Source organism: Tenrec ecaudatus, chromosome 10, assembly GCF_050624435.1.
Source record: "Tenrec ecaudatus isolate mTenEca1 chromosome 10, mTenEca1.hap1, whole genome shotgun sequence".
In the NCBI taxonomy this organism is placed as follows: domain Eukaryota; kingdom Metazoa; phylum Chordata; class Mammalia; order Afrosoricida; family Tenrecidae; genus Tenrec; species Tenrec ecaudatus.
The window spans coordinates 157,962,979-157,985,303 of record NC_134539.1 but is presented as its reverse complement, the minus strand read 5'-3'; the positions used below and the strand labels follow the sequence as shown (position 1 = coordinate 157,985,303).

General features: G+C 53.3%; 1 protein-coding gene and 1 long non-coding RNA gene across 2 annotated transcripts; one reads left to right on the top strand and one right to left on the bottom strand.

The window, feature by feature from the left end:
- Positions 1 to 7,666: 7,666 nt before the first annotated feature.
- Positions 7,667 to 10,898, top strand: LOC142458440 (uncharacterized). The gene is made up of 3 exons (XR_012786418.1): positions 7,667 to 7,883; positions 9,870 to 9,914; positions 10,720 to 10,898. It is a non-coding gene; the product is annotated as an uncharacterized LOC142458440 (long non-coding RNA).
- Positions 10,899 to 18,618: 7,720 nt separating this feature from the next.
- Positions 18,619 to 22,136, bottom strand: CCDC137 (coiled-coil domain containing 137). Its single transcript, XM_075562361.1, has 6 exons — positions 21,973 to 22,136; positions 21,556 to 21,689; positions 20,943 to 21,171; positions 19,796 to 19,878; positions 19,510 to 19,589; positions 18,619 to 19,319 (listed from the first exon to the last, which is right to left on the bottom strand). Exons 1-6 carry the CDS (start codon positions 22,092 to 22,094, stop codon positions 19,140 to 19,142), a joined length of 828 nt encoding a protein of 275 aa, XP_075418476.1. The 5' UTR covers positions 22,095 to 22,136; the 3' UTR covers positions 18,619 to 19,139.
- Between the last annotated feature and the right edge of the window lie 189 nt (positions 22,137 to 22,325).

Below are 22,325 nucleotides of genomic sequence, written 5' to 3'. Positions count from 1 at the left end.
ATGGAGTCAGACACATCTCATGGTAGCATGCTCACCTCAGCCTCACTTAGTGGTCCGGAGAGAGAGAGATTATTGCTAACCAAGGCTTTTATCTTCTCTGAGGATGTGCCAGCCCCCTAATTACAGTGAAGACATACATCACAGGAAAGGGTTGTGCCATAGGTAACACAGTAATGGGAGGGGGTGATCTAGGGGGATCCACATAATAGGAAGGGGAGGTAATGGGGGTACACATGTGACAAGATGGGCAGATCCTAGATTCAGGATGGCAGCCTAATTTTGGATGTCATTGAGCTGGTTTGACCTGTTCTCTGGCTCTCCATAGAAACCATTGTCAGTAGGGTGTAAAACCCACCTACAGGAACCAAACCCATGACTGCAAGCCTTCAGGGAGAAGTAGCCAGTTGTCTTTAACAGCAGGGAGTGGGCTCCTCTTGTGGTGGGCCCAGACAGTTGTCTGGAGCCTGACTGCCTTCAGGGAGGATGTGTCTAAGCATCTGACTTCCCACCTGGCAAATAGCCTCTAATGTTTGGCATGTCTTTAGGGGAGACAAAGGTGGGGAAAAGTCTCTTTATTATCCCACAGGTCATACAAAGCTGATGCGGAAATGTTTGGTTTTTTTAATTGTGTTCCAATCACTTGCAAAGGTAAAAACCTTGTTCTCTGCAGGAAGGCTCTACAGCAGCAGGTGCCAGGCTGGGAGTGGCCTCCGAGTCCTTGTTTGCTGACCCCACATAAGCAATGTAGGTCCTTTCTTTACTCTGATGTCCTGCCTCTCTAGAACCCTGTGCGTGCAGCTCCGACTCTGCTCCCCACTGCAGCCCAAAGCCTTCTCCTCCTCCCCAACAGTCTTCAATCCCCACTGTCCCCAAATCTCCCCGGGACTACTCTTGGTGTTCAGCCTCCTGTGGGCCAAGAAGTCAGAGCTCTGGGTCGTGGTGCCCATGTGGGGCCTGCTCGTTTCCGCTCTCCGCTCTGTCTTGTTGCCTCCACATGGCTGGCTGTCTCTGGGGTCAGAGCTGGCATGTCGTGTCTCTGGTCTCCTAGCCGCGCCCTGTGCCAACTCGTGCTCCACACAGGCTAATGAGCGATACAGTAACAAAAAGGTGCTTTTTAGGCCTTCCTCGGCCGGCATAACGGAATTCTTTCATGCACCAAGTTCAGAAATGAAACGTCAAACGCCAGCAGAGTCCCTTTCTTTTGAATGCTTCATTTTGATGCTGTCTCTAGGGTGCGGCCTCCTGGATTCCGTATGTACCCGCTACCCTGCCCGCCACCTTCTAGACTGGAGGCGACCTGTAAGGCTACAGGACCCCAGGCAGCCGGAGTCATGTAGCACAACCTGTCAGGGTAATCTCAGGCACTGGCCATACCAGAACGTGTTATGATGGGCTTTCACATTGTGCCAGACAATTACACGGTTAGGCCACACCATCATTTGGGGTCAGTAGGACACAAGTCAGTCAGCTGGACAGTGGCAATCGGGGCGAGTCTGGGTGACACTACAGTGTGTCATTCAGCCCAGGCATGTTTGGAGGGCCGTCCAGAGGTCACGGGTTAGATGGCGTTTGAGACACTGCTATTCTCTGGGTGGAGAGGAAGGAGGAAAGAAAAGCGGAAGACGTCCTTGAAAAACAACACCGGAGGCAGGTGTGGCCTAGGGACTTAACCCTGTAACTCCTGACCCACCGGTTCAGCGATGCCCAGTCCACTGGCGAGCCTTCAAAGTGGCTTACACTTTATAGCCGACAAAGAGAAATGTTTAAGTCGAGGCCCCTCCAACACGTGCCTGTTGTTGTTCAAAGGGTGGTCGGTGCTCAGACTTCCCCGCTTTTCTTTCCGAGCCATTGGTGACCTGAGCTCCGTCAGGGCTGGTGGCCACAGGAGCAGCCCACAGGCCTCCAGCCTTCGACAGCACAGCCCCACCCCGCGCCCAGTCCTCTCTGCTCCTGGGCGTCATGCTTTCCAGACTCCACGAAGCTAACCGAACTAGTTAGGACTGAGTCCACCGCAGAGAGCATGTGCACATGAGTGGCAGGTTACGCAGGCGCACCCACGCACAGGTGTGTGACCTGTGTCGTGGTGCACTCAGCCACTAACTGGAAGGTACTGCAGGAAGAAGGATCTGCCAACCTTCAGCCACTGAAAACTCTGGCAGGGCTGGCCTGCATTCAGGGTCCGGAGAAGAGTCTGGGGTCGGGCTCTGGGTCCCAGACCAGGAAGATCCAAATAGGACTCCCTCCCTCCCCCATGGACAGGAGGACACTTTTGTGGACTGCTGGTAACCCAGCTTAACTTGAAGAACTCCGTTTTGTTAAAACTGCTGTCTTGCAGACTCTGACTGATCCACAAAGACTCTTGCCAGATGAGCCCCTCTAGACAGACCCTGACCCTGCCCACAAATGGCCCTCTGACCTTTCCCTATGGCCTGTCTGCTAGATAAGCCAGGAATACAGTAAATCTTGACCCTGACTCATCCCAAGCTGTTCTCTTCTGACCCCTCCCGAAGTCCTGCCTGCCTGATTAAGCAAAAACATAAGGAAGGAATATTCCCTCCCAATCTAGTCCCCTGGCTTAACTAGTGTCTAAAGAGTGTGACAAACTATTACGTAACCCAGAAGCCCATTGCCATGGATTGAACTGTAACTGGAGAATTCGTGTGGCTGCTATCTCTGTGCAGGAGTACAAAAAACTAAGGGTAGAATTTTCCCCAGGAAACTGCTTTAGATAAGCTCTAACTCTGTCTGAAGATTTAAGAACTCATGGAATAAATACTTTTGCCAGAAAAAGGATCATGATGCGCCCCCCCCCCGCCAACTATCATGATCCCAATTCTACATTGCAAACCTGGTTAGACCAAAAGATGTACAGCGGTACAGTTGGGATCTGGAAACACAGGGAATCTAGGACAGATGAACCCCTCAGGACCAATGGGGAGAGTGACAATATCGGGAGGGAAGAGGGGGTAGAAAGGGGGAACCGATCTCGGGGATCTACATATAACCTCCTCTTTGGGGGATGGGAAACAGGAAAGTGGGTGAAGGGAGAAGCCGGGCAGTGTAAGATAAGATAGAATAATAATTTATAATTTTTTTTGAGGGTGGACACCAGTTTTAAAACGATCAGCCGTAAAGCATCAGAAAATAATGAGTGTCGTCTTGGCATTGAGGACGATGAAAATCTGCTGAAGAGAAAGGGTCGAGGTGGTGCTGGGAACCAGCAGGTTGGCGAGTCTGTTCCGTGGGCTGTTCTGGAGAGTATGCCTGCAGGTCAGGGAGCACTTGAGGGATCGGGAGCGATGTCTCTGCAGGGCCGGCCATCATGTGTTTGCTTTCTCACTGTTGCTTGCCTGGGTTGTGCGTTTCATTTCTTCTTGTACCCAAACACAACCCGATGCCACTCAGTCGATTCCACAGCAGACCAACCCGATAAACTTGAAGCGACTCATGGCTGCGGGCCTGGCTCCTCCCCGGCGGAAGCGGAAGTAGAGGATAATTTATAAATTATTAAGGGTTCATGAGGGAGGGGGGAATGGGGAGGGAGGAGGAGGGAAAAAAGGAAAATGAGCTGATTCCAGGAACCCAAGCAGAAGGCAAATTTTGAGAATGATGAGGGTAATGAATATATAAGGGTGCTTTACTCAATTGATGTATGTATGGATTGTGATAAGAGTTGTATGAGCCCCAATAAAATGATTTTTTTTAAAAGGGATCATGACTAATGGTAGTAGTCACCAGTCACAATATAGAATGAATTCAATAATGCTTCAAAAGTGATCTGATTCCAGAAACCATGGCATCTGCAACTCTGTTGAATTATTTGTTGATTGTGTTTTGTTCTCTCCCAACTATCATTTCAATTATCACCATTCTACTGACATATTTTATGTGAGGGGAACCAGCCCCTAACACATCATCATGGGTCTGGTAGGCACAATTGTACAGCAATAATAGGTAAATAGGTAAAGATTACAGTAAAGTCATAGAGAGCATGAGAGATAGGAGATTGAAATAATGGAGTCAGACTCATTTCATGGTAGCAATGCTCACCTCAGCCCCGCTTGGTGGTCCACGTGGAGAGAGAGAGAGAGAGAGAGAGAGAGAGAGAGAGAGAGAGAGAGAGAGAGAGAGAGAGAGAGAGAGATTTATTGTTAACCAAGGTTTTTATATTCTCTGGGAATGTGCAAGCCCCCTAATTACAAATGAGGACATACTTCACAGGAAAGGCTTGTGCTATGGGTAATACAGCCATGGGAGGGGGTGATCTAGGGGTATGTATGCTATTGGAAGAGGAGGGAAAAAGGGTACACATGTGACAAGATGGGTGGATCCTTTGGATGTCTCTGAGCAGGTTTGACCTGTTCTCTGGCTCTCTAGAGAAACCATTATCAGTAGGGTGTAAACCCCACCTACAGGGACCAGACTAATGGTCTCAAGCCATTTGGGAGAAGTAGCCCATGGTCCTTCACAGCAGGGAGCTGGGCCTACCTGTGGGGGGACCAGACAGTAATCTGGCAGCTGGCTGCCTTCAGGGAGGTAACTTGACAATCATTTACCATTAGCTGCAAGGAGTGTCCTAAGTCTAACCTGTATTTGGGGAGACGATTTGGGAAATAATCTTTCTGTTTCCCACAATTTTATTTCTCTGCTCACTATACTGTAATAATACTAATGTATGGATATTGTTAGCGAGCCAAACCCTCACCCAGACCACTCATTGAAACAGAGATGGAAACAGTAAAGCTTTATTCAGACAGATTCGAATCTGGGCCCACACCCGGAACCGAGACAGGCTCAGTCTGTAAGGCGAGGGCCCTGAACAGCATTAAGCAGAAGGTTTTATACTTCCTTGTGGGCGTCTTTCCAAACAAGGGGAGGGGGAAGGCAAGTTCTTGTGTGAAACTGATAAAACATTCTCAGGAAAGTGAAACAAAACAGTTTTTAAGTCTAACAAAGCAAGTTCTACATTTAAGGTCAGTTTGTCCCCAGTGGTCTGCCAACTGATGCTATAGTTAGGCTAGGCTGCTTCTTGGAGCGTAAACATCCTGGGCTGGGCTACACCTGTTCCAGGCTGCAATTTAAAATTTTTGCCATTTCTAAGGGGGGGGTGGGGGGGTGAGGGGGTGGGGGGTGGTGACCTGCCTGTTACTGTTACAAGGCACAGTGTCACAGATATAGAAGTACAATAACAAGCAATAGCAGTGGTGTTAATAAAACAATTGAAGGATGGGAAGGAGAAATAAAGTATCAGTCAGGAGGAAAACCCACAAATAGAGAAGAGACTATTATTTAAGAAATTATTCCAAAAGTGAAAGGCATGAGTTTCTAAATTTAAGAGTCCAGTAAGGGCTTGGGATATTGTAAAAGGCCAGAATAAAGATACATTGTTGTGATATTCAGAAGATGAGAAGAGTAACTCCTGCACATTTGGAGGGTGTTTGTGTGTGTGGTTCTCACATAATTTCATGTCAACTTGATAAAGAAGTATAGGCGTGGAGTCTAGCCTGTCAATCAAGTCATAGCTGATGATGCCTCCTTGTGGGCATGGTCTTCTCATGAGCATTCTGGAAGCTTCTTCTCTTGATTCTGTCATCAGAAGAGGCAAGCCTCTCTCTCTCTCTCTCTCTCTCTCTCTCTCTCTCTCTCTCTCTCTCTCTCTCTCTCTCTCTCTCTCTCTCTCTCTGTTTCACCCTCCTGTAGACACGCCACATGGAGCCGTGTTGAGGAGCTACGTGGAGCCACATGTCAGCTCTGAGATGCTTCCATTGGCACTGGATCCACAAGACTTCCCACCCACTGGCCTGTGGTCTTCCTGCATTTGGCATCATTGCATGTGCTGTGTGAGTCTGAACTGGAATTTATGGACTAGTATCGTAATATGGGCTAATATTGGACTAAAGAACTTGCTCTGGACTGGGCTGGGATGTTTTCTCAATATACAATTGCTCTTTGATATAAAGCTCTTTCTACACACACAGAGTGTGACAAACAAACCTTTTGGGAGTTTTGAGAGTGTTTTTCCAAGTACTAGCCTCCTCTCTGGGCCCAGCTAGCTGTAATAAAAAGGCTGATTCTTCTATTTTAATAAAATTAAAATGTTGTTTGTTCTCACTCCGGGATTACACTGCAATTCCAGGGTGAATTGAGCACACACAATGGAGTAACCACAGACAAGCAACATCATGCCGCCAACAACAAAGAAGTAAACAAGATGGTAAAGGAGAAGGAAAGGGACATTGCTGAAATCTCACCTGATTGGACTGAAACTCTCTTAGTCACACCCACGGCCACACCCATGGTTACACCCACAAAACCTGTACAAAGACCCAGCTAAGAGCCCCAAGCAGTGGAACTTCTTGACCTCTGGAAAGGACCAGGCTCTCACTGTCTCGCTCCTGCTCTGCTGGTAAGAATTGCCCCCTTTCCTTGACTTGTTATTGCTGTGTGTGAATGCACGGATTGGTTAAAGATCTGTTAGCTTGAGGGGCATACTGGGAGGGTAGAGGGTGAGTGGGTTGGAAAGAGGGAACCGATTACAAGGATCTACATGTGACCTCCTCCCTGGGGGACAGACAACAGAAAAGGGGGTGAAGGGAGACGTCGGACAGGGGGGCAAGATATGACAAAATAATTGATAAATTATCGAGGGCTCATGAGGAAGGGGGGAGTGGAGAGGGAGGGGAAAAAAAGAGGACCTGATGCAAAGGGCTAAAGTGGAGAGCAAATGCTTTGAAAATGATGAGGGTAAAGAATGTACAGACGTGCTTTACACAATTGATGTATGTATGGATTGTGTTAAGAGTTGTATGAGTCCCTAATAAAATGTTAAAAAAAAAAAAAAAGATCTGTTAGCTCACAGTGTGGTACACTTTCTAAAGAACTTTTGGCCTAGTCCCTGTGTGAAGCTTACAAACCAAAGATCGCTGCCCTAGTGCATAAGCCTACTGATTCCTAAGCTCTATCGTTGGAAGTGTCATAGGACCAGGTGTGGACCCTGGCACTCCTTGGCCACAGCACCGGCATCTACGGGGCATTAAGGTATTGGGCAGCGAGATTCCCGAGCACCATTTCAGGGGCTCTAGATCCCGGGGTGCAGTGGCTACTCCAGGCGGGAGAGAGGTCCTGGAGTGCTGGAGTGTGAGACGGGACACTAGAGGCCCCTAGGGCTTTCTCCTCTTGAGATCACGCAAGCAAGAGAGGGTGGTGACCAGAGGGCCTTCGGTGTCTGCCGGGCACTGGGGAGGCAGAGAGTGTCCCTGGAAGTTGGCGGCGTAGGCGCGCCCCTGAGGGCAGGTCTCCAGAGTGTCAGGTCCTTTCCAAGTAGTAAGCTGCAGAGACCACCGACCCGTCTTGTAGCTGCACTGCAGCACCTAGCCGACCCAGCCCGCGTGAGAGGCGGACGCGCCGGCCAATCACGGCTCGGTCCGCCCTGAGCTTGTCCAATGAGCGTGGGGAAAGCGCAGGAAGCGTAAGCAGTGGGCGGGACCACAGGGAAGGGCGGGGCCCGCGGGGAAAAGCAGCTGGGACGCGGAGACGCGGGGCTGGAGCGCTCGGGGCGGTCCCGGGGGCAGCGTCGCGCCCGCGAGCGGGCAGCGCTGGTGGGTGGTGTGTGCGGGCGCTCCCGCCGCCGCGCCCGACTGCACCCCCTCGGCCGGCCGCCCGGGGCCCGAGCGGCGGAGGTGGGGAGCCGCCAGCAGGTGGGGAGCCGCCAGCAGGTGGGACACCCCTTCAGCAGCGGGCGGAGCGGGCGAGCCGGGAACGTGCGGAGGGAGGCCGCCGAGCGTTCAGCCAGGAGCCCCGGCCGTGGGTGCTGTGTCGGTGGTCAGGTCGGGGCTGCCCCGTGGGTGGCACAGTCAGAGGACTCGGATCGCCGGGAGAGGCAGGTAAGCCCGGGCGCGGGGTGAGCAGCCGGGTGCTGGCAGGACGCGTGCTTTGCGGCCGCACGGTTCCGGAGGGGACGTGGAGCAGGTGCATGTGACGTCATCGCTGTCCTAGGGCTGCAGATTTCTCTCCGCCGAGCAGGTCTTCCAAGCCCGGGATGATGGGCGCCGCGCCGGGATTAGGCCCATCCCCGCCCCCGCCAGCTCCTCAGTACCCCGCACTCTTCCTGCTTGTATAACCTGCAGCCCAGGGCTTAGGTGCGAGGTTTAAGCCTACGACCCCCCCCTCTCTTTTTTTAAAAGTTTTTAATAGTAGTGGTTGGATTTTTTCCTTTTGATGTATTGAAAATAACACCTAAAGAGAAGCATACCATATATTGTGGCCCGGTTTATCTCATGATTAAGGTGGCAGTATCTAAGTAAGCGTGTCCTCTATACCTCTCCCCCTCCCCCCTGCCTCCCTGCCCCCTCCCCCTGCCCATACTATGCATGCCCCTCCTACCACCCTACCCCCCTATCTGCCATGGTGTCCATGTGAGCTGCCGAGCAGTGTGCTGCTTCTCCTTAGGGCTCAGCATTTGTCTTTCTAGTTGATGTGTTAGTCGTCCAATTGTATTAAGGACCAAGCAGGATGGGAAAAGTTCTTTTTATTCAAAACATCATTTTATTGGGGTTTCTTGTAGCTCTTGTAACAATCCACATATCAGTTTCATCAAGTACATTTATACATATGTTGCCCTCATCATTTTCAAAACATTTTCCTTTCACTTGGGCCCTTGGTATCAGCTTCTCTCTTTTCCCTCCCTCCCAGCCTTGTGAACCCTTAATAAATGATAACTTATTATTTTCATATCTTACACCACCTCCTATCTCCCTTCACCCATGTTTCTGTTTTTTGTCCCCCTAGGTGGGTGGGTGGAAATAATTCTTGAAGTTGCTTGGCTTCAAAATATTTTCTCCGCTTTGCAAACAAAAATGAGTCTTTCGGACACAGATGAAGAACACCCACATAGAAACAGATAAAGGCTATTTCTTTTTATATGCTTACTATTTTTAGGAGAAGGCAGCACAGCAGGTTTATTGCTCAGAAATAGCAGGATACACTGGGATCAGACACCCCGTGGATCTACACCACTGCAAGGACCAAAGTAGTGAGAAGCTGCTCAGGGATGGGGCTTTTGAAAAACCACAGGGGTTGTCCCTGGTTGGCTGGGCTCAGGCAGTGAGTGGTCCCTGGTTGGCAGGAACCCAATGAGGTCCTCACTTGGCAGGGTCCTCGGTGGTCTGGCTCCTGGCCCCCAGAGCGTCTACACTACAGCCAACCCAGGAGAGGGTTAGGGTCGCTCCATGTTTCCATTCTAAATGGATCTTCTTGCTTTGTGTGGGGTTCAGTGTTTATTTAACTGGGGATTTACCGTATATACTCGAGCATAAGCTGACCCGACTGTCAGCCAAGGCATCTAATTTCACCACAAAAACTGCATTAAAAATGCACTGGAAAACTCGGCTTATACTCAAGTGTATGCGGTACTTTGACAGGGACCCCTGGTGGCCCTGTGGGCTAGGCAATGGGCTACTAACCTCAAGGTTAGTGGTTCAAGACCATTAGCTGCTTGGAGGGAGAAAGCTGAAGCTGGAAAGCGTCACTGTGCATTGGAATTGACTCACGGCAGTGTACTGGGGGGACCACATGAGTGTAGAGTAGAGGGGGCTCCACCAGGTCCTCAAAGCGGATTCTCCTAAGTGGTCCTTCAGACCTTTCTGTCAGCAGTGAGCAAGGTAACTAGTGTGCACCCCCACCCCCCCATGGCGTCCCAGAAGTTTAAATATATAAACTCTCCACTGACCACCCTTGTTCCCACCCCTACCACCCCCGCCATAGCTGCATGCACCTCTCGGGCCCTCTCCCACGGGAAGGAGAGGGCTGTGGGCTCAGGCTCACTCCATGAGCAGATCAACCTGGGAAGTAAGGCCGCTCTTCTCTCTCAGTTCCCGGCATGCACAGCACCAAGGCTGAGGAGCTTCTGAGCAGCGGTGAGTCTCTGCCCCCCTGTGGCTTCTGTCCTGGGGCTTGGAGGGGCTCCGTGGTCAGCCGGAGGGTAGAAAACTGATAGCTAAGCGGAAGTACATTCTGGAGGATGGGGTGCAGGGCCGTGGGAGGGCAGAGACACAGGCAGGTGATGGGGTGTGGTGGCCTAGGCAGTGGTCTCTGCCTGTCTGCCCATTAAAGTGGGGGTGGGGGTGGCAGACAGGAAGCCAGGGGGTGTTGGCAAAGGCCTCGCCTGGGTGAGGCTTGGACCTGACAGCCAGGGCTTCAGGGAGTGAGGGAGCCCCCAGGCAGACAGACTTCTGGAGGTAACCAGCCTGAGATGGGCTCTGTGCACAGAGGGAACCCTGAAGCCGGAGAACAGGGAAGGGAAGCCGAGAGAGAGAGGGGTAGGCTGGGGCCCAGAGCAGAACAGCGGGGTGGTCCAGAACAGCCTGAGCAAGAGCAGCCAGAGGGACACTGGCCCAGGCCCAAGGCCCTGAAGACAGCAGACAAAGGTCTGGTGTGTGGTCCCAGCCAGGCCTTCCGGAGGCAAGCAAGAGCGTGAGCCGAGTCCAATCCAAAAGGAAGAGGGCCTGTGTCACCTGCCCACGGTCCCCAGAGAAGTAGTAGCAAGCAGCCTGGGCTCAGACCCCAGCTGAGTGCCTTCCAAGGCCTGCTCCCACCTCACATTCCTGGGAGAAGCCATCCTCCAAGGGGGGAGCTGAGGGGCTGGGGGGTGGGGGTGTTATGCTGTCTCCTGCTGGGTCACGGCCCAGTCTCCATGTGACAGTGCATTCTCTGCTCCGCTAGCCGCCACCCTGGAGAAGTTGGCAGACTATGTGAAGAAAAATTCTGGAGCCCGCCTGCCCCTCCCCGGGGGCCGTGACTTGAGAGTTTGTGGTTTCTCGGGGACCTTGTATCATGCTGGGACCGAGGGCTGGGAGGAGGACATACTGCAGTCCTGGCAGAACGACTATCTGCCCCGGCCTAAGAAGATGGTTGTGCTCGGCACCTTGGAAGCCATCGGCAGGAGGCCTCTGGGGACAGGGGTCATCCTGGTGGGGGAGCACGGGGCCGTATATACCTTGAAGGACTACGATGAGCTCCATGGACTGGCCCCAAACCTGGAGGACTTCCTGGACATGGGCCTCAAGAGACTAGACCAAAAAGTGTACCTGTACCCAGATAACTAATTCTGAGGCCTTGGTGAGGTCCCCGCCCAGGGCTGCAGGGGGCACCCACCTTAAGCTTTCATGGTGGGGGAAGGGGCTGCAGAACCTTGTCCCCCTCTGGCTTCAGAGGCGGAAGACTGGAAGGCTCCGAGAGGCTGCCCGGTGGCATCGTTTACCCAGCGCGCCCATGGGCCCTGCTGGCCTTAGTTCCTCCCACGGTTTGTTAAAGGTGGACCAGGCCCAGGAGCCATACTGCGCTCCTCTAAATCCATCAGGCTGTGACTGCTGAGCCTGCAGTGACACAGGGGGCCCACTCAGGAACTGGAACAAGGCTGACAGGGAGCCCAGGCACCAGGGCTCTTCCTAGGGGGCTTCAGCGTCCTTGACCGCCTGGAGTGTCCTATTATTTTAGAAGGTTTTCTTGTTAATGAAAATTAACCCGCAATAAAATGTACAGATCAGGGCACAGTGGCTGTCGTCATGCTTGTTGTTGGGTGTCACAGAGTCAGTTCTGACCCATGGTAACTGTTAGTCTGGGTACATTAGAGAAACAAATCCACAGAAACTCTTGTGTATAAGAGTTTTTTATAAAGGGTAAGTGCACATCAAGAAAGCATCCCAACCCAGTGCTGTCCAAGCCCACAAGTCCAACATTAACCCATATGTCCGACACCAATCCACAAAGCTCTCCTCCATCCCACAAAACACACGATGCCGACTGCAGGAGGAAAGCCGAGTCAGTGAATGAGTAAACATCTCAACGCTGGCAGGGGTCTCCACATGGCTGCTCCAGCACCCAGGGCTGCATCGGGGTAGGTCCATGTGGCTTCTCCTCAGGGATGTCTTACAGGAAGTGAGCCTTGCCAGCTGAAGCCAGAACTGGCTAAGGCAGCTGCACCCTGGTCCGACCATCAGAAAGCAAGAGACCCGAGAACTAGAAAGGCAAGGCTCACAGAGCCATTTATCCCCCTGCCCTTCAGTGAGTCCCACATGTGTTTATCGCCAGGTTGGCAAAATAAACTATCAGTGACCCTGTGCTGAACAGAAGGAAAAGTTGTTGGGCGGTGGCCTCCACCATGGTTCCTATGCCTGCGCCCATTGCTGCAGCCACTGTGTCGTCACCTCGGAGAGGGTCTACCGACTTCCCAGTGGCTCTACTGTACGCATGATGCCCTTCTCCAGGCATGGGTCTCTCTTGCCCTTTCCAAAGTACGAGGATGACGCCTCGCCCATCTTGGCCTCCAAGCAGCTCGCTGGCCGGACTTCTTGCAGACAGACTTCTTTGTCCTTTGGCAGTCCTTAGTCCTTGCAATGTTCTTTGCCTGCACCACAGTGCAAATGCACTGATTCCGTGCCCGACTTTCACAGGTATCCGAGGGAACGGAAAATGCTCTGGTGTGGGACGTCACATCTTAGGCCTCCAAGTAGCATCCTTGCTTTTCCGCCCTCTCAGGAGGTCTTGTGCAGCAGATCTACACCCTGCCATGGTCTTCTGTCCGCTCGACTGCTGCTTCCCTGAGCCCGGGTTGTGGACCCAGCGAGATGACCCCCTTGGCTGCGTTTCTACTTGATCAGGATGCCTCTGTTGGTCCACTTGTGACGCTTTCACTCCCCTTTACGATGACTTGTGCAGACGCGGATCTTCATCAGCAAGTGCTGGAAGCCCTCACTGTCAGCACACCAGGCTGTCACCTCCACACGCTGCTTCTCAGCTGTCTTCTGAGCCTAATTCTCCCTTCCTCGTTATGGTCCAGCCCTGTGGATTATTGCTTAGCAAGCGTCTCGACGGAGTCACCGTGGGGACAGGACACGACCCCTGACCACAGGACTCCCTGGTTCTGTTCTCAGGGGAATCGCACACATTGGCCTTGTATCCTGGGCGTGGGGCTCCTTTTGGTGTCTTGGCATTTCCTGCACGGACCATCCTGTCATCTGCAAACAGAAGTCATGTGATTCATTCCACTCTACCCTTTATTTCCTTCTCCTGTCTTGTTGGAGTACCGAGGACGTGTTTGATCCTGACTAGCTGAGTAACTTTCCTGCTCCTTAATTCTCACATCTACAGAGTGAAGAGTTAACGAAGCACTCATAGATCAGGAAGATGCGGGAGGACAACAGGAAATGCGTGGAAAGTTGAGCAGATGAGATGAGGCGTCCTGTGAAGGAGCTTTGGTGATGTCCAAAGGGTTGTGGGCGCCCATTGCCATTGGGTTGCAGGACAGACTGACAGGAAGTAACCACTTTCTTTCAAGGGGACTGTGGTACTTACCTAAGCGTTATGGTGGAGTCTAGCCCTTCAAGTCATGGCCTGATGGCACCTCCTTGTGGGTGTGGCCTCATAAGGAGAGTCCTGGCAACTTCCCCCTCTCTCTCTGCCTTTACCTTCCGGCTGGCTGACCCTGATGGCTGCCAGAGCCCTGGAGATGTGTCCACTGACTGCCATTGGATCCACAAAACTGCCCCCACCAGCCTGTGATATTTCTGCATCAAAGCATGTAGCTTTGTGAGTCTGAAGCGAGATTTATGGACTTGTATCAGGTTTACTGACTTGAGTTGGACCGGGCTGGGATGTTTTTCTCATGTGGAACTACTTCATATAAAGCCCTCTGACACACAGATGTGTGTCAGTTTGATTCCTCTAGTCAACCAGGCCTAACAGATCCTTCCAGTTGATCTCGGAGGAGTAAATTCAGAGAAGACATAGAAATCCAGGTCAGAGAAACTACATGAAAGGATACTATTTTGTAGAAGCACTATGTATTCTTAATCATCCAAACCTCTTGGAGCTTTCTTTTCTGATTTTTTGGCAATGAAATTAGGGTTCACTGGGTCTTATCTTTTATTTTAAAAGTGGAACTCAGAATTTGTGCCCACACATACATGGCACTATCCCCACTGATGGGATCAGGTCAGTAATACTCTTATGCTCCGGAATGAATAAATGGCAGTGACGAAGAGAATCTATCTTCAGTACTTCTGTAAAATAGATGCAAGTCACAAAAGAAAACCACAGGTCGGCTCTTCCCTCGCCAGGCTCTCACAGCCGTCAAGTCCATTCTGACTTGGTGACCCTGCCGATGGGCGGGAGCTGCCCTGTCTTTGATACGGTAGCTGTTTATGGACTTAAGTGATTTTCATCTGCTGATCCTGTGATTAACAGCCCAACATCCAGGTTAAATGAAAATAGACTTTTTGTTTGGTGCTACATTAATTAGATCAGTGCAGAGTCGGCTGGATTCTACACTAGTCGCCTGTAGGTGATCAGCAAAGAGCAGATTGGACGGGAGGATCCCACACGCTGAGAAGAGAGATGCTCTGCGAGGATGACAAAGGGACCAAGGACCACCTGGAGCTGCCACCAAGGGAGGTCCCACCTGAGACCCTGCTTTGGACTTTCAGCCACTGGAACTGCGAGAAAATGAAATTCTCTTCTGTAAAGTCACCCATTTGCCATATTTGTGTGACAGTTTCACTGGTACACAACCTAGTGCGGACATAGTCAAAACATACCAAATGGTATGCTTGATGTAATTGTCCATTCAACCCCCATAAAGGGTTTTATATTTAAAAAAACAAAACTGGTGTTTCTGAGGCAGTTGTCTGTCCACAGAATCCATGAAGACATCATAAACCACAGCCTGGACAAGAGATAGCTTCCTGGCCTACGCTCACGTGGAGTTAGATTTTCTTCAGCATCCACCATCCAATTACTGTGTGTGTGAAGAACGACTGGCCCGTTTTCACCTTTGTTAGGTTGGTAGGGCACTGACCCATGGCAACCCCACGTGTTGGTAGGTGCCGTAGCGCCAGTGCTGGCCTGGGCACAACAGTGCAGGCCACGTGCAGGCAGTGGCCTGGGCACAACAGGACAAAACACCGCGTGCTTTGTGCCCTCACCATCGCTCCCATGCCTCAGCCATCAATGCAGCTCGTGTCCGTCCATCTCATCGCAGACCTGCCTCTCTGCCACCGGCCCTGCACTTCATGACTGATGTCGTTCTCCTGGCCGTACTTCTTCCAAGACAGACTGGTGTGTCCCTTAGCAGTCCACAGCACTTCCAATATTCTCCTCCAGCCCCACTATCTGGTGCACGAAGCCTCGTCCTAGTGCTTCCCCACACCCATCCTTGTACTTTCCATGAAAGTCTAAAATCACTTCCTTCGGTGACTGTTAGGGTTCCCCACCGAGGGTTGGCTCAGTGTTTTCAGTAGGACATGAGTTACAGGGACTAGTTTTGCGCCAGGTAATGTGTGAAGGTCACACACACAAGAATCCCTGACAGGTATGGGAGAGACCGTGTGAAGTATCAGGTGTTTGGAGCTGCAGGTGTTAGCCAGTAAGAAATGTGTATGTAGCTATTAAGATATTACAAGGACATGTGCTTTTGTTAGACATTGGCGTCACCATGGGTGGAAGGCAGGAAAATGCGCAGAGGAATATAGACATGCTGCCGAGGGAGGAGACCAGTCTGCACAGACAGCTGGCTCTGTGCACCCAACTGGGCGCCTTGGGAAACCTATGGAGGATTGGGGAGATGTGTCCTCAGGGTGTGTCCCTCCAGGGTAGACGCTGCCCAATAACTGGCTAAACCCACTGACTAGGTCCTCTCTGTGCCGTTACGTCACAGCTAGAAACGCCAGGGTGGCGTGTTGGCGTCTGTCTGCCCGCCCTGCTGCAAAAGCCACAGGAAAAACGAAGTACATTCTGGTTAGAGATGCCTTTGCTGGGGTGTGTCGGGGATGTGTGCTCTTATTGGGGATTTCCTTTGACACGCGACTGGAAAACTGAGATGCATGGAGATGGATAAAAAAGGAAAAAAGCCCAGATCAGATGCCCTCTGGTGGGATATGACTCATGGAGACCCGTGTGTGTCAGAGAGAAACGGCCCATGGGGCTTTCCTGGGGCTGAATCTTTGTGGGAGCAGGTCAGCATGTCTTCCTCCTGCAGGGACAGTGAATGGGTTTGAACTGCCAACCTCTCGGTTAGTGGCCCGGCACTTACCTGTGTGAGTCACCTGGGCCTCCATTGCGGGATGGATGGGAACACTCAGTGTCAGGGGTAGAAACAAAACAGGACACAGTGGATTTTCCCCGTGAAATCCTTCAACTGCTCTGTTCTGGAGAGTTCTATTACAAAGTTCTGGGAGCAAAGAGACTGCTCGGTTCTGAAGTCAGACCTGTGAACCAGGTGCACCTCCTCCCTTTCTCCACTTCAGACGACGTTTCACGCTGGCCTTCTTCAAACATGAAGAACTTGTGACAGCAGACATGCGCGGCCCCCACATGTGAAGGGGCATAAACTCTTCAGAGGAAACACTGCCATTAAACTCTAACTCGTGTCCATGAACTTGTGGGCCTTTGAAGCTACCTCCTCTGGACTTAAACTGTCCGGGGACCACCTGACCTGACCCTTCCTCTGCTCACGTGACACCGTGCACAGTGCCAGACCCACTCCTCGCCCCACAACCCACTGATCTTCTGCTGCACTCTCCTCACGGACCTGGCACGCTCCTCCTCCAGACAGCCTCCCATGCCTACCCTCCTGACAAGTCACAGCTCTCACCCTGCAAGTCTGCACTGCACAACCATCTCCGATCCTTACATCACACTCGACTCCACAGACCTCTCCGCCTCACACCAAGCTCCCCTCTCCCAGCATCTTCTTCCAGTGTGTATGCCTCCAACACCCCACCTTATGAGAGCAGCATGGTGCATTAGCCTACTGCTGAACTATCCCAGCACTCCCGGAGTAACTGCTACTCCTTCACGGCATTCTTTAATGTTGTTGAATTGTTGGCTAGTGTCTTGTCCCCCACACCATCTGCATTCCTAAGAGCTCTTGGCCTCGTTTTCTTTTCTTGTGGCGTTGGTATTAGGGTTGCTTGCTTCTGAGAATTAGGAGTATCCTTCCCTTCCCTGTCTGTGGGAGCGTTTGAAGTTTCATTGTTTCCTGAAGGTTTGGTAGAAACCCGTGGCGCCATCTGCACTGAAGAGGGATGTGCCCTTCTTTGGGGAGGATCCTTACAGACTTTGCTTTCATGATTCCTTGCTCCCGGTCTCCATGGTAACCTGCTTATCTTCTGGCCAAGGTGTCCTGTTAATTCCCTAATAAACTGTTAAGTATGGCCTGTGTCCCGTGTCTCCATTTCAAGGTATTTCCAAACCCAGCCCAGTAGAGTGCTGTATCTAAGGGCAGTTGAGGTCAGAACTGGTACAAGGTTGGAGAGAGGAGCTAGCTGTCTGACCTCCAACTCAAGGGTGACGCCAGTGATGTCAGGCAGGCTCTCATGCTACTTGATGTTTCACAAGCATTAACCAAGAAAACACATCATCCTAAATATAAAAGCTTATTTCTTAACAAAAGCAGTTTAAAATGTGAGTCCTAGCCAAAAAAGCCCTGCTTCCTGACGTGTATGCGTGTGTACAAGACTCACTACCATGGAGTGACTCCGAAGCACGGCATCCATAGAACAGGGTAGAACTGCCCTCTGGGGTTTCTGAGATGTAAGTCTTTAGGAGCCGCTAACGTTTCTCCCAGGGTGGCCAGGGTTCAAACCACTGATTTGGGGTTTAGTAGCTCGGTGTGTAACCTACTCCACCATAACGTCACTTAGCCCAAGTCCTTGAAAAACCAAATCTCGCACACAGGACTCGATCGATTCTCAGTGGTTTAGCATCGTGCTTGGTGAAGGAGAGGGGCAGGGAAACAGGGAGCTCCGAGCGGGCAGACTGGCACAGCGACTGCAGCAGTGGGTTCAAACTCAGCGATTAAGAGGACGGCACAGGGCGAGGCAGGGTCTCATTCTGACTCCAGGGTACCTGGTAACAATCACCCCTCGTGATGGGCTCTCATCAGGGTGCGGACTGCTCCCAATGTACGTAGGTGCTGTGGGAAAGCCTGTGTGTACTTTGCTGTCGAGACCCTGCATCTGGCTGATGACCCTTCTTTGGACTGGAGCTCAAGGCCTGCTAATCGCCCACAGAGCCTGGGCTGCCAGCAGCCTGCCATCTTCTCCTCTTGGTTCAAGAGCCCCTGGGGAGAAGCCTCCAGCCCAACACCTGACTTGTGGGCTTGGAACTTGCCCACACCTACCACTGTGAGGGCCCTTTCGTACACACGCCGGGTGAGCATTGGACTCCTCAGAGCCAGCAGTCACTCCACAGGAGGAAGATGTGGCAGCAGTCTCCTCTCCTAAGAATTTAGTCTCAGACCCTACATAGGGCCACCATGAGCCCGACTCCACTCGGTGGCAGTGGGTTTGGCTTCCATATGAGTATCTCTAAGCTTCACTGAACCGGCTTCTCTAAGGAAGCCACCAACAGGGACTTAATGCCAACTGACGGGTTAAGAAGTAATGTTGGTGTAGAGGTTGTGCGCTGGGCTGCAATCAACAGGCTCAGCAGTTTGAAACCACCAGCAGCCACTCCACAGGAAAAAGGAGAGGCTTCTCCCTTATAAAAGCTCCATCAAGAGTTACAATCTTAAGCCCACAGAACCCATGCTAGGGGGCAGGGTGATAAGAATGACCCTGGACATGAAGATGGCTGTATTTATTGTTGGTAATGACAGCTGCTCAATGCAACTGACTAAAAGGGGAAAGCGACCCAGATGACTCAGCCTCTGGGATGAGAAACAAGTAGCCTGTCGGGCAAGGGTGCACGGACCCCCAGACGAGTCTGCCACCAGGTCTCAGCAGCATCCTGTATTTCTGCAGCCACAGGGAGAGCAACTAGCCTTCTGAGGAAGCCCACTGGGCTCTGCCGGCCAGAAGACGGAGGGATGCAGGCCAGCTACTGCTTGTGGAGACCCACAGACAAAAAAGTGAGGGCCTGCCCCCCCTTGCGTGGCCGTGGGCTATGGGCTGCCCAGGCCAATCATGTGGTCACACTGGACTGTGTCTGCCCCAATGTCCCAGGAGCAGCAGGCAGCAAGAGGTCCTGCCAGAGGGGCCTCCATGCAGATTGGCTGCTGGCAGTTTCCTGCAGTGGGCGGGGCAGCAGGCACCTGGCCCATGGTCCCCCGCTGTCCATAGACACACCCTGGCTTCAGAGGGGAGTCAGGGTGAAGGAGGGCGCTGCTGCTGCTGCTGCTTCAGCTTCTTCAGACTGCGGTAGGCTTGCACCACCCGCTCTCTCTCCTCGCCCACAATCCGCTGCCGGGCCAGAGAGGTGCTCAGGGGCTGGGACTCACTGGCAGGACACAAGAACTTCTTCAGAGCCAGCGACTTCTTGCCTGGCTGAAGGAGCAAGAGAAGGGATGTGACCCACAGCTTTCATCGGGCCAGCACTCGGCGCCAGTGAGGCCACTCATGCTTGTGTCCACAGGCACAGGACCAGGTCAGTGGCCTGAGGCAGACGGGGGAATCCCAGTGGTTTTTTGGCCTGTAATAGTGCAGGCGGCCCCCAGACTCCAATGCATCCGCTTACCTGTCCCCCACCTACACTCTTCCTGGGCCTCACAGTCAGCTCTGGGGGTTGCAGGGCGACCTCCCCAAACTTCACCGTGTCTGGGGATCAGAGAGTACAACTGAGGTGCTGCGGCAGGGTCCAGGGCATGAAACGCAGATGCAAACTACCTGTTCAAAGCTGAGGATGGCACAAGAAGTGATCGGAGACCAGGCAACACCCTCACCTGACCCACTGCAGCCCCAGGGAGACCAAGCAAGTACAGGCCTGTCCCCAGGGCACCGCCACCTAGGCCAGAGGCACCTACCTCGGAGCAGCTCCTGCTCCAGCCGGTCAGCAGCCTTGTCCTCCTTTCTCTGCCGAACTCGGTCCAGCTGTCGCTTCTTGAACCTGGGCCAGAGACCTGACAGCATTCAGCTTCACAGCCTCTCACTGTGAACTCCTGCCCGCCTAACTGGGGCCTGACAGGCCCTCTCTACCACCTGCCTGGTTCTCAGCTAGGGGCAATTATGCCTGCCCTCCCCCAGGACCATGAGCAATGTCAGTGACTATCTTTGGTTGTTACAACCTGGGAAGAGGCTCCTGGCACCAGGTGGGTGGATGCCAGGACTGCTGCTCAGTGTCCACAGTGCCACTGCTGAGAAGGGCCTTGCAGGTGTCACATGCCATGTGCCACCCCTTCACGTGACGTCAGGACCTTGAGTCTTCCTGCCACTTTGGGGATGTCATTGTCACCGGGGACTACAGTTCCCACAGGAATCGGGCCGCAGGAAGATGACAGAGCTAAAAGCAATCTCTGGGGATGGTCGGCATTGAAAGAATCCATCAGGTCTTGTTTGGGCCACCACAGAAGAAGCACCCACAGCCAGGGTGGTTTTCCTGAACCTCTGGGCCAGGCCTGAGCTGGCCAAGCAGGACGTCACCTCAGGAAGGGCCTTCAATGGGCCCACACTGCTGGGCGCGCCTCTTCAAGCAGAACCAGAGTATCTCCAGCTTTCCCAAGAGGGAAAAACGAAGGAGCTAAGAGGGGTCAGGAGTCAGAGCTAGGTCACAGCCCAAAGCAAAGTTTTAATACCCGGGAAGTGATCCCAGTCCTGAGAGAGATGAGAGGGGTTGCCAGCAGAGGAGGGCTGAGCCCATGTGCCAGCTCCCCAGGGGCTGGCGAGCTCCAGAACCTCATCTCGCCCACCTCTCACAGCAAAGGGGCCCCTTGGCTGCTTCTCCAGGAAGAAGCTGACCTTGAGCAGGACCTTCAGTTTCCAAGCTGGTGGCCAAGGAGACCCCAAGTTAAGCAGCTGGGCTGCAGACATGACACACCCACCTGCAGGAACTTGTGCCTAGCGCCCCTGGATTGTGGCTGGGGTGCAGGGTGCTGTCCCAGAGAACAGTAGAGGGGACCACTTGCCCTTCCTGCCCCAGACCCCCACGGACCAGTCTGCACACCCCCTACTCACGCCTTCTTGCATTCCGACTTTTCCCTCTGCTTCGCAGGGGCCGCCTGCGCCTCTGGTCGCCTCTGGGCCTGGTTCTTACTGAGGAACACCACGTGCTGGGCCTCCTGCTCCATGCGCTGCACGTACGCCCCCTCCGACTCCCATTTCTTCCGCTTGAACTTGGGCACAGGGATATCAGGCTCCACTCCCTTGGCCTCCTTTTCTAGCATAGTCTTGAAGGCCGCCTGGGCTGAGAATAAAGAGTGACCTCAGGGAGGGGGTGTGGTTTCCAGGGGCTGGAGAGAGCCTTCACCCCTGCTTAAGGCCACACACTACTGTGCTCCTCCTCGCAGGATCAAGCAGCCAGCACTTTCGAAGCCCCTGCACTACTGCTCCTCCAGGGGTGAATTCGAACCCACCATCCACTGCTTAAAGCCTCCCCGTGGGTCTCCACTGCTTTTGGTGAAGAAAAAAACAACGCTCTTGACCTCCTGGCACCCACGGCTGCTTGCTGAACGCTGTGGGCCCACACAGCCCCCTCGTGCCTGTGGCCGTTTTGGGGTCCTGCGTCCCGGCAGCCTCCCTCCCGCGAGTCTTCACGAAGCAGCGCGCCGCGAAGCAGGCGACACGTTACCTTCTCTCCTCCTCTTCTTGTTGCTGATGGGGTTTCTCATCTGTTGGCGGCTCCTCATAATCTCTCGGAGCCGGAAAGGAATCTCCTGCTCGTCCTGGTTCTTGGGCTTGCAGTTCACTTTCTTCTTGTCTTTGCTGGGGAGGAGAACATGGGCGAGACGCCTCACTCTTAGACGCAGAGGTCGCCGCCAGAATCCCCAGGCTGCCCCCGAGCCGGTTGCCCGCGCGGCCGGAGGAGTGAGTGGCAGTCACGCCAGGGCCGCGTCGCGCTGAAAAGCGACCTGGGTGGGGCGCGTGGAAGGGTGCTGACTCGCTCCCATCCATCCAGCCGCGCTTCCACGGCCAAGGGGCACCTAGGCCGGCCAGCCGAGGGGGTGGAGTCGAGCGCGGCGGCGGGAGCGCCTTCCCAGGCACCCACCTGTGCTGTCCCGGTCGGGGAGCGCGTCGTTGCCCGCCCTGAAGTTCCTGCTGCGGACGCCGCTGCCCCTGTGGACGCCCGGAGGGCGCCGGCCTTGCAGCCCCGCGCCCCACGAATGCCATTCCACACGCCGACTTAGTTCCCGCAGCTTCTTCCGCCCTGGTCCCGCCCACTACCGCGCTTCCGCTTCCTGCACTTAGCCCCACGCCCATTGGAGCAGCTCACGGCCGGGCCTGCCCGCGATTGGCCGGAGCGGCCGCCTCTCACTCGGGCTGCGTTAGCGCAGGACCATGCTGTGGAGCTGGACTCGCGGCGGCTGGTTGGTGCTCTCCGCGGTCCGCACCTCGGCAAGT